The 17,394-nt window shown below is 42.2% G+C and overlaps 1 protein-coding gene across 2 annotated transcripts in view; it reads right to left on the reverse strand.

The window, feature by feature from the left end:
* Positions 1-3,105, reverse strand: part of efnb3b (ephrin-B3b) — a 113,216-nt gene extending 110,111 nt beyond the window's left edge. Inside the window, exon 1 of one of the 2 annotated variants that reach the window (XM_008435563.3) lies at positions 1,403-3,105. In XM_008435563.3, the coding sequence (XP_008433785.1) occupies positions 1,403-1,551 (149 nt within the window). In that variant the 5' untranslated portion in view covers positions 1,552-3,105. The remainder of the gene's footprint in view (positions 1-1,402) is intronic. The other variant, XM_008435562.3, reaches the window with a different exon arrangement.
* Between the last annotated feature and the right edge of the window lie 14,289 nt (positions 3,106-17,394).

The following is a 17,394-nucleotide window of genomic DNA, read 5'->3' on the forward strand; positions in this document are numbered from 1 at the left end:
TTGGCATATGTTTTTTCACTCCTCTCCCCTTTTTGTGGAGAATGTTGTTGCTTATTTTTGCTTTAATTACCATAAAGGTCATGAAGACATTTTTTTTTTGTCATTAAGGCATTCTTCAGGTTTAAAATCCAGAAAGAGTCAAAGTGACCAGAGTCTCCTTCAGACACAGAGCAAAAAAATAAAAAATAAAAAAAATAAAATCCAACCCTCCCCCACCTGTTGCTACAGGTCAGATGACTGAAAAAGGGGGGTACTAAAACTTTTCCTTGCTCAAAAATGGACAAATTTGGCCGCTCAGAAAAGTTTACACCAGTAAAAATTACACTTTGCGCATAACTACTAGACTAAGAACAAGCAGAGTGTCTGTAAAGCAGCAGACCGCAGGCTAGCCGTCGGAGCAGATAGCTTGTCTAATTAACAAGCTAATCTCAGCTTGTTCTACTCGTTTCACTCTATAATCATGCACTTGTCTCGGAAGTTTCACCCAATTTCATTAGATTTTAGCCGCAAATAATTACACCAGTGTGATTTACTGGTAGCAGCGCAACCCGACAATAATATTTCTCTCCGTCTGACAGACTCAAACACTTTGCAATAGAGCTTGCATGGAACTATGTGTGACACTGGGTAAATACAAGCCATTCAAAGTGCTCATAAACTACATACACCTACAACCTTCACTACATTTTGTGTGTCTGACAGAGATACTGAGTATTGAACTCGGAAGGAATCGACATTTCCAGTCAGAATTACAACTCGAAGGAAAGTTATTATCATATTTTCACCTGGCAACTTGGAAAATCTGACTTCAGATTACAGAGAACACACCATGAAGAGCAAAACGGTAAAAATGCGCTCAGTATTAAACATTCTGCAAAAAGAAAGCATCCAAACGCCGACTTCATTTAACGGGAGTTTGATCTAAATTGTTGCTGTGCCCTTTGCATTAGAAAAAGAAATCTTATAACATTAGAGGAAATAAATAGAGTATGAATATCTGATCGTTTTCTGTTCGAAATAAAACTGTGTTGTCCCCCCCCCCTCCACCCCCATCCCCCCATCCCCTCCCCAGTTAACAACTTTCTAGAGCCGCCTCTGCTTTCCAGGAGAAACAACCCGCATCAGATTGGCTGTGAAGAGCAGACTGGCGTTTAAAGCTTAGAACAAAAACACAAACCGCTTTTAAAGCTTTCCCTGATAACGAGATGACCGCTCAGGTTAGTAACAGGAGGCTGTGCTCTGAGGAAGGCCTGCTCTCTGACTTCATCTTGCATGTCATGCTGCATCGCTCTCCTCCTCGGGAGTTTTCTTAGTTCCGTTCAATCCAAGCCCGCTTTCTGAAAGGAGTGAACTTTTCTTTATGATTTCAAACTTTGAGCTCAGACCTGCTGTTCGGTCTTACCTTTCGTTCATGGAGTTCCAGTAGATGGGCTCCATGTTGCTGGCGGTGGTTCCCAGTAAATCCAGTAGGAACACCAGCAGGACCCACAATCCATTCCCGCTCCTTCGACACGCCATCTCAACCCTGACACCCAGCATGTGGGGCCCCATCGAACAGAAGAAAGCAACAATAATCGCCCGGAGGGGCTGGCAGAGCTGCCTTTTTTTTTTCTTTCTTTCTTTCTTTTTTGCAGCTAGCCGCTTTAAAACAATGGATCAACCGATCAGGATGAAAGGCATAAAGAGTTAAAGTGGGATTAAAAAGCCAGCCACGCAAAACCACATGGATCCGAAACGCTGAATGCTGGAGGAGAAACTTGTTCAATCCGTGCGTCCTGATCTCCAAATCGACAGGTTCTTCTGCGCACTAGTTCAGAGCCGTTCCCACGACTTCCACATTCATTTCTCGTCAGAAACAAGTTTCTTTAAATATATGAAGGGAACCCAGAACACTAGGGCTCAAGCAGATCTCCACTGAATTGGATATTTTTAACAGATTATCGCCTCCAGAAAGCGGATTCTGAAGCCTTTTCTGTGCGCCCTAATTGTCTGTTTTCCTCGCTGAACAACGTTCCCTTGTTCTCTTTGGCTCTCTCTGTCTGATTTCTCTCCCATTACCTTGTTCTGTCACGTCCGAGCATATCTGGCTCAGCTGGATTTAAATATGGTCACTTTGTTTAGGAGACGAAGACAAAAGAGGAATAAAAAATTTAAAAAAAAAAACAGCTGGGAATGTGTTTAAAATGAGAAAGATGCCACTTGTATCCACAGCTCCATCCTCATCAAAAAAAGAGACGTGTTGATGCTCAGGGAGTCAAGTACAATCCTTTCTCTCTCTTTTTTTTGCCAGAAAATGCAGTAAATCCACAAAATATGTTCGTTTCTAGAGGGGGGGGGGGAAAGGAAACCAAGATCCAGCTCGAAAATTAATCCGAGAGCAAATTCAGAGGACAAAAAAAAACTGACACGAACAAACCAAAGAGCTCTTAGAAAAGCGAGAACCTCCTAACGATGCCACACGCAGGCCGGCGTGAAACTTGTGAAGTGGTGAAGAAAATAAAGATGCGACTCAGTGGGCATCGGTCCCGCCTGGAAACGGACGTCTTTCCGACGGAGCGCAGGAACGAAACGGCCCGAGGAGCGCGCTCCGTGCAGTTATCTCATCCGTCTGTGCGCCTCAAAATCCCACCGGTTTGACTCGCCCTAATGCTCGCAGCGCACTGACAGAGCGACTGGCTTGTTTGAGAGGAGGCGGAGGAGGAGGAGGGGAAAAGGGGACGTGGATGAATGGAAAAAAATCCCCATCCTCCGACTGGCAAGCAAGGCAGGGCGCACGGACGGAGCGCAATTCTTCCAGGCTCTCCGCGGAGAGGGGAGGAGAGCGGACCTCCTATTCTCCTCCTCCTTTTTAGTTTCAGGAGGGGGGCCCCCCAGACTTGGACCTCTGGACTCCCAGGCGCTGTATTCTGCCTTCAGACACTAAAGAACTCCCCCCCCGTAGTACGCACACGCACACACACACGCACACACACACACACCGCTTTTAGAGGCTCACCAATCTGCTGAGCAACCTGACTGAAGAGTAAGAGCGCCCTCAGCGCACTTGCAGCGCATCACACGGAGGGTTTCACTGGGACAGATGAACCCAGATGCAGTTTCAGAACCATGCCCACCTGACATTCTGTACGAGCTCTAAATGTGTTTCAGAGAACAGCATCCCCAAGTGGAGCAGTTACTGGAGAGCGATGGCGCTACTTTTAATTGGGTTTCAATTAATTTCAGGAGGGAGAAAAAAATGCATCACGATGGGGAAAATCCAGGTGTAGCCTGGTCTAAACAAGGGAGAGTCTGCATGTTTCAGGATGCAGAGGAGCCTCTCCATCCTGCAGCAGCAGCAAGGTGATGAGCTGGGTGACAGGATCTGCCGAGGACCACACACGCACATGCCAACACACACACACACACACACCTCTGTTTACTCAGAGCCCCCCTGTCTCACCGCTAATACCATTTCACACACTAACCCACTGGAGACACGGGAGGACTCAAAGCTGTGGCTGCACTGCCCCCATGTGGTAGTTAGTGCGCATGAACAGAGGTGTTTCATTTGATGAATGCTTCACGCGTCTATAGGATTGATTTCAGCATTTTTTGTTTAAATTTGTGAAATAAAATGTGAAATACGCGGAAGCTGCAGTTCACTGACTTGCTGATTTCTGGCATAAAATCACTTTTATATGAGTGCTGATAGTTTTATGTTGGTAACTTTTCAGAATTTGCCTTTAATTTCTTATTTATTTTCATGTTTTCACAAAACATCTCTTTGAAATAGAGCAGTAGTATCGTTTTGTGGCTCTGGGCAACATTACATTACTGCCTGTTAAATCGCTACCTTATTCGTTTTGTTAGTTGAACTATCATTAAAAACTTTTTAATAAAAAAGACCTAATTTTTAATAAAAAAGACCTAATTTTATATGATCATATCTTCATTTTTTATATATATTTATCCTCAGTTCTTACATCACTGAATCCTCCATGCAGCATCAGAGAATGTAGTAATTTGAGGGCTTGTCAGGGATTTGAACCCAGAACGCGGTTGGTAAAGTTGTGGCTTTACCAACCACTACTTTGAAGCAAATCCCTTGATTTTATGTGCTAAAACCTTGAAATAAAACTATCCATGCATCATTTGGTTTTACTTTTTTCCAGTTTGTCGCATTAAAACCACACAACTCCGTGTAATTTATTTGGATTTTAAGTAACAAAGCAACCTAAAGTTGTTGTACAAACTGTACATTGACTTTCAGACTTTCATTTGAAACCGTTTATTTTCACACTATATTTTTCCTGCATCTTCATCTCCAATTTGGGATTGTAACAATTTGGGAACTCATCCTGGATTTTGAAACCAACCAGTTTTTGAAGGAAGAAATGTAACTATTTGGGGGCTTATCCGGGATTTGGGACCTTCGCCTAGTTTAAAAGCATCTAATATTATAACCCCAATGTTTTTTCAGATTTTTCTTTGATTTAACACTTTTTTAAAAATCACATATTTCCTGCCTTTATGTCCCTTTATCTCCAGGATGTCAAGGTGTGTAACATTTTTGGGGGTTGGTCCGGGATTTGATACTCAGACATCTCACACCCTAAAACAAAAATCATATCCATAAACTAATGCAATTTGACCTTCCCTTTGCCAAACACTGCTCACTGCAAAACATAAGGCTTTACCAGACTGACCAAAGCAAAACTGATAGATATTTTATATCCCTTCATCTCCAAGACAAAAAATGTAATAGAGTTAGAAACCGGGATTTTGAGATCCTACAAATGAGAATCGCCTGTCATTAAACCTTTTCACATTTTGTGATGCTACAATCACTCATCAGTGTACATCAATGTGGCAGAAAAGCTAGACTGATACTTGATTTACACCACTTCATTGCCATGACAACATCAGGAAATGTAACAATTTGGGGGCTCGTCTAAGATTTAGCAAGTGGGAGCTGACCTTTGACAAACCACCGCTTGAAAGCAAAACAGATGATTTTATGCATTGAAATCTTGACTGTTTGATTAAATCTTAACCTATAATTTCTTATAACATTTAGTTACAATGACATTATAAAAAAGTGCTTGAAAAGTTCTTGAATTTGATTCTTGGAAAGCCTGATTCCCACTCCTGCAGGTACTCCGTTTGTTGGGCGAGCCACGGGATCCCCGAGCTACAGCTCAGCGCAACACAACTCCAGCTACCCACAGAGCGAGGGGAAACAAGCAGAGGAAAAGCCTCTCCATATTTGTCACTTAAAATGATTCCCTTTGCATTAGCTGAAAAGGGGGGACGAGCTCGTCTCACCATCAACACCTCCTGCTGCTCCTGCACAGCCCGGGAGACGAAAAGTGCAGAATTACTGGAGAGTTGTGAATAAAAGAAAGGTACAGCAGGAGATGTCGTGCTCAAGGGTATAGCTGCAAATGAATGATCGCAAAACGGAGACTGCAGGCTGGAGGATCACTGCAGACAGCAGAACAGAATGTAATTGCTTGCTTAGAGAAACAAGAAGCAAACACGGCGAGGAAGTTTCAGAAAGCAGAGAAACGCGGGGGGAGAAAATAGAGCAGACGTGTTGCTGTTGGTGTTCAGCTGCCCTCTGGAAAACCTTGGCAGGGCTGCTGACAGAGCTAAATGTAGCAGAGGAAGATAGACCGGTTTAGAGACAACAACAGCAGTTCAGAGGTGGAGCTGGCATGAAAAACAAACCTCCCGCTCTGTCTGGGAATCTGACTGTGTGGGAAAACCGGCTGACCCCGTGCGTCTTGCCGCCTTGCTGGTTGTACCTGAACGGGCTGACGTGTGAGAGGAAGACGTTGCTCACACACTCACACACACTCACACACACACACACACACTCACGCACACACACACACACTGCTGGTACGCCGGCCGGTTTATTAGTGCTCATTTATTCAGGCCGACCTCATTCACTGCACTGACCTTCAACTCTTTTTCATAACCGCATCCCTGCTCTCTTTCTCTCTCTCCCCTCGTCCCTGGTGACTCTGGCTGCAGTTGCTCCAGCTGCCAGGCTTCACCACACACACACACACACACACACACACATAAACCCGTTTACACAACCAGCATGTGTAGCTTAAAACCAATTACAGTAAGTGCACGGCTGATATGAAGCAGGCATTGTAAGAATTAAGGTTAAAGGCGTGCACACAAACACATCCCGACCGACACAAAGCCCCGAGACAGGAAAACATGCACCCTGGTGGGAATGAAATTCACACCGAGGGTGGCTGGTGCAGGTTTCTGCGTGCGGATGTGGGTCGTTGTCGGGGCATGACAAGCCCCCCCCTCAACCCCCCCGCTCCCCTCGCAGCTGATAGATCTCAGCTGCAAGTCTTTATCCTTCAGCATCTGTCGATCCTTGTGAGCTTCCTCCTTTTCCTTCGCTCTCAAACACACACACACACTGTAACCGCAGCATTAAAACACTCCTCTGCTGCCTGAACACACACACACCTCCTGGTGCTTTCCTGTGACACAGAGCGACGGGGGCAGCAGGGGGATTAAATAAGGCCGGGGAGGGGGGGGCTGTTCAACATGTGATGTGCAGATCACACAGACGAAACACGCTGAGTGGATCACACATCCTGTGTCAGTAAACATTCCTTTTTTTTTTTTTTTTTTTTTACCTCGCTCACACATTTTTGTTTGTTTGCATACTTAATGTGTCGTTTTTGATGTTCATATTTTCTGAGACCACTACCTGCTTTTGAAAAGCTGCTGTTTCAGTTCATTTATCTCAATAATTGAGAGTATCGTCAAATTTTTATTGTTTCTCAAAATAACGTAGGAATATTTGTCCGGTCATTTGCTGTAACAGGGGTGAATAACTGGACAAGACACAGTAGTTCATTGCTAAAGAGGCTGGGTCTTTATTGAAGGCTTTATCCAAGCAAACTAAAGAAAAATTGAGTGGAAGAAAGAAAAAGATGTAACAGCAAAAGATGGGATTTCATTGGTGTTAAGCCACAATTATCAAAACGAACTAAACAAATGCTTGCAATATGTCACTTTTTAATTTAAATTACTGACACAAATGAACTTTCTGATCATTTTCAGATTCGTAGAGCTGTGTCTGTCAAACGGATTCTGACGAACACGCAAGTCCTTAAGGGTTTATTATAAAACATATCAGGGCTGTGTCTGCAGTCTAAGAAGCAAATCTTTCTCAGAGTGAAAAAGTTCTGTATTGTAAAAGTTAATAGAAAGTAAAATGTAGGGAAAAAAAGTCTTTGTGTAACACAGCAAATAATATCCTAAAACTACAACTCATAAAATCTTTTAAATAAAAACTGTGGCGAAAACGTAAGAATTTATTTCGTGAATCAAAATATAACTGATATATATTCATTCATACTTGGTATAATCAGCTGCACATATTTAATTGCTCATCCACACAAAAAGTGAAACAGGTAATCAAATGGTAGCTTCTTATTGCTTCTAGATGTGGAGAAATTGACCAGCTGAAGTTAAAACTGAGCTTAAGGAAATGAATGGGAGGTCAGTTAAAGACGCTGCGGTTGCTAACGCCTGACCGGCCGGTTTGAGCACTTTAACTGTTGATCTACTGGGATTTCATGCAGAAATATTACTGCAGTTCATAGAAAATAGTCCAAAAAAAAGATAATATATCCAGAAAGTGACAAATATGTGGAGGAAAATGTGATTTCGATGTTTCCGGTTCTGAAGGACCTACATCAGGCGCCACTGGTGTTTTGACAAATGTACAATTAACCGATGCTAAGATATAACAACATTCATCTTCAGATCAAGTTTCTGTCAAAAACAAAAGCTTTAAATATAAAAGTAAAGAATTTCTGATTGTTGTATGGACCGGGCTTTAGAGGGTTAACTCCTCCCTGTGTACAGTACTTGTTTTGTGACTCACAACATTAAAGACTAAACTAGGCGTCGCAGGGATGCTGGACAGATAAAGCCTCTCTGCTCTGGCTGTGTGAGTGAAGGCTGATGGGGAGTGACAGCTCTTAAATCTCAGCCTGACGTCCCTCAGCGACAGGCTGGAGCTCCTGGATGGCTGGCCGGGAATAAAAGCGCCCGTTCTCATTGGACACCGGAGACCGCCCCTGAACATGCGCGCATGTTATCGCAGGGCCTGAAGTCTGTGCTGCAGCCAGGTGATAACAAATTTCACATCTCTCTGATGCCTGATCAGTCCTAACCACAGGGGCTGCAGTCAAAACGTAAAGCTGAAAGGCTCTGACAGCACAGAAATGGGGTTTGTTTTGGGGAATTTGTGCACTTTGCTAAAAGTTGATAGAAGCTACAGCAATGCAACAACAAACCTGTCATCTCTGGGCAATTTAGCTGGTCACCCTGCAGCCCTCTGTGAAGTGGACATGATCCAGAAGCTGCTTTTCTCATTTGAGAATGGCTTGTTCTAACAAAAAGGTGTTGGATGTCTGTAGAGGGGAAAAAAAGCATCGATAATACGGTGAAAAAGCCCGAGACCAAGGGTGTCCAAAGTGTGGTCTGGGGTCCATTTGTGGCTCTTGAAGTGATTTTGTGCGGTCCTTCTCAATAACACAAAAAATAATAATAATTGCACAAACTTGGTTTTCCAGCTCAAAATTGGAGCTTTAAAAAACTTATAAAAGAAAATAATCTTACAAATACAGTTTCAATGTATTTTAAAGAATAGATACAGACAATTTGAAATCTCAAAGTGGAAGACACAACACAAAGTACTCATCTCTTACCAACCATCTTTTTCACCTGAATTCAACTTAATAAACAAAGTTTTGATTCACCTATTTGATCAATTTGGTAAGTAAAAGAAATTTACGACCGATATCCTGTTTCTCTTGCTGACGTTGCACTTACACAAACAGTTGAAAACAATCTGTATTCAGGGCTTTTTGCAGATTTGCGTTTCCGATGTGCAAGGATTTGCAGCTCCTCTTTCTACAAAAATCTAACTTTTTTATTTTATTAGGATATTGTGTTTTGCTCGCTGGTGAAAGGGAAACATTTTGCAGATAAAAATTTAAATACTGCATTTTCAATTAAAATATATTTTTTTTAAATCTACATTTTGTGGCCCTAAATTACTTTCATCTTGGCCCATGTGGTGAAAAGTTTGGACACCGCTGTTCTGAATCATCATTAAATCTTCGGCATCCTGCTTCCAAACAGCTGGACTCCGCCGTAATCTGTTAAAACGCTCTTGATCAACACTTCTCTACGCTGCATATTAATGCACATTAAGATGCATTTGGTGTTTCAACTATTGAAACAGGCAGTTTTAGGCGTTTTTAGAGGGCAAATCCCAGGGGTCCGCTTGTACGTTAAGCATAAATATGGTAGGATATACGTCTGCATTTGATTTGTCTTGAAAATTAAAGATCCGATCTGGGAATGTTGTCACGCCTGAAACAAACACGTTCACCTTTTATTTCTTTAATATGTGCGGCGGCCATCTTGAGTGACATATTAAAAAAATCATTTGAATCTCATCTAAAGGCACTCTGTCTTCTCTCTCACATTTTCCGGTAAAAGGTGGCTGTACAGATGCAAAAGCAAGGTTACGATTTTAAAAGATGTGTTAGACAGGTATTTAAAGTATTGAACGGCATTCCTTCGTTTTGTTATTCTCATCACAGAAGTTTCAGCGTGTACATAATAATGCTAATGGCAGATTTACTTATTCATTTCAGTCCATAGCTCCTGTAATGGAGCTATGGACCATTTCATGCTCCATTTCATGCTCCATATAACAAACCTTTAGCCGCACAGATCCATACAGAGAGAGCGATACAATCTGAGCCCAGGTGGGTCTGTTTTATCTGAGACATATCAGCTGTTTTAAGGTTATTGCATCTCAGGTTGTGTTTTCTGGGATTCCACTGTGTTTGTTTTAGCGCGCGGTAACGTTGCTCAAGCGTGGCACAGTAGTTTCCTGAGATTTTATATTACTCTTTCAAAAACACTGGTGAGCCACACGGCCCCTCCGTCCCGGCACGCCGCTCCTTGTCTTAGTTTTAACGTCCTTCACGCAGAAGAACATCGACTGTGAATGTATTTGCACAATTCACTTCTGATTAAGATGATTTGCAGGGGCTCGGGGAAATTATTTGACCGCTTTCATACAGCTGCAGATGAGTTCCCTGACTTTAAACAACTTTTATTTCCTGTCTGAATCCTTTATAAGTTTGGTCTGGTTTGGTCATTTCACGATACTCTATAAAAACTTGACGGGAAGTGCAGGCCACCTTCGGAGATAAGTGAAAGTTTTGCCTCTAGGGCTCCCTTTCAGTGAGGTAAAATTAAGTCATATCCGTTCTGCACATAGTTAGACACTTTCACTCCCCAGCGCTGGAGTTATGTGGAGGTGGATGCCTGTTTTGACTTGTTAGAAGAATGCTCAGAGTCACACTCCCTTTTCCACAGCTATGAGTCATGGCTTTACTTGGATTAGGCAAAAGAAAAAGTCTACTTGGGTGTTATTTGTTTTAACGACATTAGACTCTTAATCAAGTTTGGAAAAGATGACAAATCTTCATTATTATTAATTCACCTGTCATAAGGTGCTGTCTGGATAAAAAATGTCTCTGCGCTGTTACTTAAGAGCAGAATAAACAGCCAGTTTTTTCAGGGTGTAACCTATTAATAACAGTGACAGACTTACATAAAACTATTCACGGATTGTTATTGAGCTAATTTAAAAAAATATATACAATTTTTAGCAGAGATGTCACCAAAGTGTGTGGTCAGAGCATGAGGAGCTCTAGCTGTTAAAAATAACAGCTAAAACTGAATCTTAACTGTTTCCGTACAAGCTAGCATTAGCACTGCAGTCCGGCTAGGTTTAACAGGAAGCTAGAAAAGAAAAAAAAAATTACATTTTCTTTTTGTTTGCTTTTGATTCTTCTCCGTTTTTTAACGACTAAAACAAAACATGCGCTGCTGAAACTGAATCTCCACTTTTATCTATTTACATACAAACCAGCAGTTGAATGTTGGCCCAACTGGCCACTAAAAGATCTTACCTATAATCCATTATTTATTTTGCTCTGATAAAGGACAGTAAGAAAAATAAAAGCTGTAGCTAATATCTACTTGTTTTTCCTGCATTAGCTGGCATTAGCAGCACAGCTAGCCTGCATATGAAACTCAAGAACAAGTCTTTGCTTAGATTGTTGTTCAATCTTTAAATGATTTTGTTTTTCATCAGTGGGAGAGAGAAAGGAAACACGGCATAACTATAACTGAATTTCTACTTTTCGTTCCAGTTCATGTACATGCTGGCGTCAGGCTGCTAACGCAACTAGCGTCCTAACTGTGTAAAGAGTAATAGTGATGTTACTCTTTAAACAGGAATATCATTTAAGGATATTACTGTTTAAAGAGTTGCTTTGAAGGTTGGTAGTTATGCTTTTTATTTGTTTTCTTTATATAAAAAGCATAAGCAAGCAACAGCTGCAACATAACCAGCTGCTTCTGGAAGTCATTAAAGCAGCAATTAAAATCTGTTTTGTACTCTTGCTTTAACTGTGTATTTGCTGATATTTAATTGCGTGTGTTTATATTGGTTTTAAATTTGGCTCTTTTTCTTTTCCCCCAGAGGAGGTGCAATAACTGAACACAAAACAGATAAAACTGATTCTTCACTTGTTGCTCCTGATACAAACTACATGTCTGCTATGGTTTTAGTCAGCGAAATCAACAGTGTACCGTAGCGCAGCAAGCTGCTACAGGACAATAGAGCATTTAAAATAAATCTACACTTGTTTTGTTTTAAAACAAGCATTTGTTACTGATTCAAAAGCCACGTGATATTTCACAGTCTTTTTATTTCTTTTTTGTTATTTAAGAGTAAAATAAAATCAGTGAATCTCCTTTTGGACTGTTGCACAGATATCTGCCACAGGAAGCTAGAAAAATAGCAGCTGAAAACTACCTTAAACCATTACTTTACAACTGAAGGGACCCCAACATGTGGCAACAATTTTCACAGATAATTACTGTAGTGACTGAGTGCAGACTTCTCAGTGGGTTTAATGTCGGCAATCTATAGCCACCGTGGTAGATGTCCTCTAGTTTTATGAAAAGCCAGTCTTGTATGTTACTAACAGCAAATTTATAAGTAAAACTCTGCAAAATGTGACAAAACAAAGGAAACGTTTCCCATTTCCATCCCAAACCTCAGCTGCAGAAGCCATTTCTGAAGATCTTTTTGAGACTTCAGTTGTAGGAAGAAAAAAACAAAGCGCCACATATTTCCTCACTTAAAATTTGCTCTCCCTCCTTTTCTCAGGTTGTCAGCAGGACACTTCCTAATCTCCCACTCCATCTGTCTCCTCAGCACCTTCGCAGAGCTCATCTGGCCTAACCCACCGCTCAACCTGTCCCCCCTCTTCAGCCCTCTTCACGGCTCACTCCTAAAAAAAAAAAACCCTGGCCGCAGCAGAGACGGAAACGAGAGGAGGCCAGTGGGTTTTTTTTTTTTTTTAGAAAGGATCCATGCTGGGATGAGACTTGTCCATGCAGCCCAAGGGCAGGAAAAGGGATGAATTCAGACCTTATACCGCTCTACCTTTCCCCAGTGTGCAATTACACACGCAATTACTCTCCCTGGGCGCCGAACATCCTCTAAAACCGTCAAGATCACATCCAATCTGCCGAGGCCGGCTGGGAGACTGGCTTCTTAATGTACTTGAAAAGGCTCTCTCTGAGGATAACTAGCTGCAGAGATCGCCAGAGGGAAAGTGTGTAGAGCAGGAAGAGGATATTGAGGGAGGATGAGAAGATAAGAAGAGGATGAGGTGAAGGCAAGGGGACACAGAGGCGCACACACTCAAGTTGATGCTCTGTATGCATGAGGGCTTGTTTATGCGTGAGGGAAATATCAATGCGGAGCCACTCGTCTGTACTTGTCTGCAGCCGAAGAGTTCGATGATGTGACACATCTCCAGTCTGCATTAATCTCCCCGAGCTATTTCAGACGGATATCCATGAGTGCGCCTTCACATCTGGATTGAATAGAGGGAGATCAGACTCCGGGGTGAAATGAAAACCTCAGCTGCTGTGCTTTTTCCTGGCTTCAGAGCATGTGCGGGAGTGCAGGTGCCAATTATTTTCACATCTAATGTAAACCAGAGAACAAGGACGCGTCAATCACAGCTGCAGCCTTTTGGAATGGAAATGCGGATGAATTCATAGGAACGCAGATTTTTTTTTTTTTTTGGCGGCCGATGAAAAAATAAGTTGGTGGGGACTTATAACAAATAATATCCCCGCAGATTTCGGGGGGCCCTAAAAAGCGAAACCTCAAGCTATTTGAACTGCGGATTGGTCCAATCTGTAATGAGCAGAAACAGGGAGGTGAACATGATATTCTGTTACAGACTGCGAACAATGAGGTGTTTCAGGTTTGGAGTTGGTGCTCGTAAAGGCATTTATTATTTTTAGATTAAGCTTCTCTCCCCAACAGAAGAAGTCATTGATCACCAGTATGTTGGCAACTTTAGAAAGGAGCCATGCAACGAGTCAGGACACACAAAGCTGTCGTCGTAATTACAGGAGCAATTTATCAAAGACAAATCGACAAAACATTAGGATGCCGACTTATTTCACAAAGGTTCTCACAGTCTTTAACATAAATTGCCAACATTTGCAGCTACGAGACCTAAACTCGGGTTAATTTGCACAGAAAAGTCAGGAAGCCGCAGCACAGTGACTTAAAACGAGAGTCGTTTTTACTCAAGCAGGGATTAAAGGCTAATGTAGCACAGATTCCTGCTGCAAGAAGTTTGAAAAGCAGGAGTTTAGGCTTTTATATTCATAAAGAACTATTTGGTGTCCATGCTAACTGATATTTAGTATTTGATAATCCTTTTTGCAAATTGCTGCCTACTGACTTCACTAACTAACCGTTAGTTAATCATTGCTTACATAACAAAACATGAACAAGGTATCAGTAAGTATTGGGTAATTAATAAATTGTTAATTGACATCATATGTAAGAGGACACAAATTAATAATGAGCTTATCTGCAACAAATATGAGTAATACAGCATTAAATAACGCTTAATTGGGAAATAATTACAGTTTAGCTTGATCAAAAATATTAGTTTTTAACAGTGACATATGGTGATTAATAGTCAAACATAAAACTGTTGCACACTTGCTCCATATGTACAAAAGATCAACAGAAGACCTTATTAAAGTCATATTCATGGAGAAAAATGTAAGGAATTCATCACTGGTTATTGTTAATTAGCATGTGTGATAAAGGTTACCTACTAAATGTGTCATAAGTTATTTAGTAATTAATGCAGTGATATGAGCAATTTACTGACATAATGCACGGTTAATTAGTAGGTAGTAGTAGGTAACCTACTATTACCTACTAATATAGGTATTAGTAGGTAATTTATAGATATTAGTAGGTTAATTAGTAGGTATTTTCTATTAGTTTATGTGTAACATAAATTTTGCAGCCCTCGTTATAAATAGGTGACATTTTCAGCCTTTTAGCTGTAGATGCCCTAAATGTAACACAATAGGACTGAAAAAAAAATCCTCAATTGATGAATGCAGGCTATGACCCAATTAGCTTATCTAATTAAAAATAATAGTGATAATAACAGTCCTTGCTGCTGCTGAAATAAGAGGCTATGCTCCCCGAAAACTCAACATTAGTGACGAGCCAAGTCTTTAACTTTACCAGTTTGTCTCACATTTTTCTGCTGGGAGTAAAATCCATCCGTTCAGAGGCGCAAGGTGAAGGCATAAAGATGACAGAGGAAGTGAGACTTTGTTTCACGCATACAGCCGTTTATAACCAACATTACTTAATCGTGACACAACCCCGCTGCTTTATTGCGTTCTCCCTCTGTGTTTCACCGCGCCTGTTAGTGGATATGCTCGTTTCTTTCTCTATATATTCAGCCTCGCTTCAGTTGCACAGAGGGATTAACATGTCAGCCCCGCTCAGACTTTGCAGATGTCGATAAGAATTGCTCATAGCCCTCCCCGGCGAGCGGGCTCTGTCCTCTGGCTGCAGTTTAGCAATTGAGACATCCTTCAAAACGTCTTGTTGAGACAGATTTTTCAGGTCAGAGGCAGGGGGACTGAGGAGAGGGGAGAAACAAATTAGATAAGTGAGGTAAGCCCCTGGAGATTGTGTCGGATCGCCTATAGATCTTTTTCGCAGCAGATATTTTCACATGTCAAAGCAGGAAATCCAGGGAAGATTAATAGAGCTCCATTCCACCACAGGAAAGATTTTGGAGCTCTGCACACTGCGTCACTGTCAAAGCAGGACGTTAATGCAAAAATTGGGCTACGTGAAATAATGACTGACTTCTTATTACACCCTTAAAATGAGGTTTATAATGACTTAAAGGAGGGCTGCACTTTCACTGTTGCCTTGCAGCCAGAAGGTCTCGGGTTCAGATCCCGCCCTGGGGTCTTTCTGTCCTTCCCATGCAAGTGTTGGTTCTCTCTGGGTACTCCAGCTTTGACTAGGCCATTTTAACACATGGATAAGCTTTGATCTAAATGAGGGGTTGACTGCGTCTACAATCCACCTCACAAATGTTCAGCAAAACACGACTTAAAATTCTTGATAAATGGGAAAGTTCTTGTTTTTCTAGAACCACCATTTTAGATTTACCTTTAGGTTCTAAAAAATAAAGAAAAATAAGATTTCTAGAGAGGAATGGATATATTTTCTACTGTGGGGGGAGAGGACAACGTGACGCTACTGGCCAGTGAACATATTAAACCCTACATCATCAGTTCATAGTTTATATGCAGTACTACTTATTACATTTGTGAAAGAAATGTTCTTTTGTGGTCAGGACACCAAAAAGGTTTCCAGCCCCGGGGCCCAAATCCTTGTAAATACGGCCCTGCTTCTGTCTATTACACAATAAGCCAATAAAGCCCACAAATTGAATGCAAAACGACATAAACATGCAGTGAGTAGCTCTGAGTTTGCAGGTATTAACCCCCTGAATCACCCAGATGTCTCCGGTGATGCGTTCACTCTGCATCCTCCACAGCTCAAAGTGCCGACGCGCTTCTGAACGCCTCACTCTTCCTCGGATGCCTGAGCCGCAGACTGAGCCGCGCAGCGCACAGAGTGGCAGCCCGGGATGTGCTGCACATTATCTATTAACTCTGAGGAAAAGTGGATGTAACAACCCGGCTCGTCTGGCGTGTCAGAGCCGGGTCGGGGAGCGAAGCCTCGCGCTAAGCGCCTGCCAAAGCCATTCAAAGTCTGGCAGAGCTAAAGGCGCCTCCTCTTTGACATTTTGAGAAATGCCATGTTTGACAAGCTCTAAAAGCTACACGAAGTCTGTTCCCCGCGTTTCATGTTCTAAAGAGCTTTTTTTTTTAAACTCCCCCCCCCCTCAAAGGCAGGCGCGAACAGCGACGAACCGGAGAGCATTGTGAACATTTTCAGGCCTCAGAGCCAGTCTTCATGTCCTCCCTGTTAATTCAGCTGCAGCAGGAGGAGGAGGAGGAGGTCACGCTCCCGAGTGTTTGCTTGAGTGCTTCGCTGTGGGATCAGGAGATTCAACAGGCGGCCAGACATTTAAATAATTGTTTTCAAATGTCTTCCTTGATATCAAGATCCCATTACTCTCTATTCTGCGGCGTCCCCCCGGGCGGAGGGAGCCGAAGCACGTCCTAATGGAAGACGCTTCATGCGCGCGCATGGAAATGGCAGCGCAGGAACACAGAAAACACTTGACGCGGATTGGCTCATTAGCCGCACAAGTGGGAAGAACCGACCGCAGGCACCTCGGGAGGAAGATGGCAGACTCTGCAAACTTCGGCTGGAGAGATGGATTTTTTTTCCAAACGTGGACTCAGATTTTAATTATAAGACGAGCACACTTCGGGGTTTTCTTGAGCATTTTATTCTCACTTTACATGGCCGAGCTTCATAGAGTCGGTTTAGTGATGAAGCTTAATTACCGTAAACTGCGTTTAATGTTATAATCAGAATTTCACTCATGCAGCTGGTGGATTTGGCCCCGAAGAGAAGAAAACAGATGAGCATTCAACAGCAGTCCGTTTATTGAATGTTTGGTTGAGGATGGAAATCAGCTGAGAGGTTGAGAGGACACCGAGGAGCATAATGTGTAAATGTCGGGAGAAAACTCGACGAGAAATAGAAAAATAAGAACATTAATCAGGTTTATAGCTGGTCATAAATATGGCAAGTGCCTCCGTTACAGCTGTGCAGCTCGGGCTCAGTGAAAGACTCAGATTTTTAATCCGGCTCGTTTACAAGGAACACCCTATTGATTTTTACTTGTGCATTCACTGCTGTTATTTATCCACAGCCCTCCCCCTCCGTGTGTCGAAATGTTTCACTTAATCAGTGTACAGGCA

The sequence above is a fragment of the Poecilia reticulata genome, chromosome 18, assembly GCF_904066995.2.
Source record: "Poecilia reticulata chromosome 18, P_reticulata-male-v2, whole genome shotgun sequence".
NCBI classification, from domain to species: domain Eukaryota; kingdom Metazoa; phylum Chordata; class Actinopteri; order Cyprinodontiformes; family Poeciliidae; genus Poecilia; species Poecilia reticulata.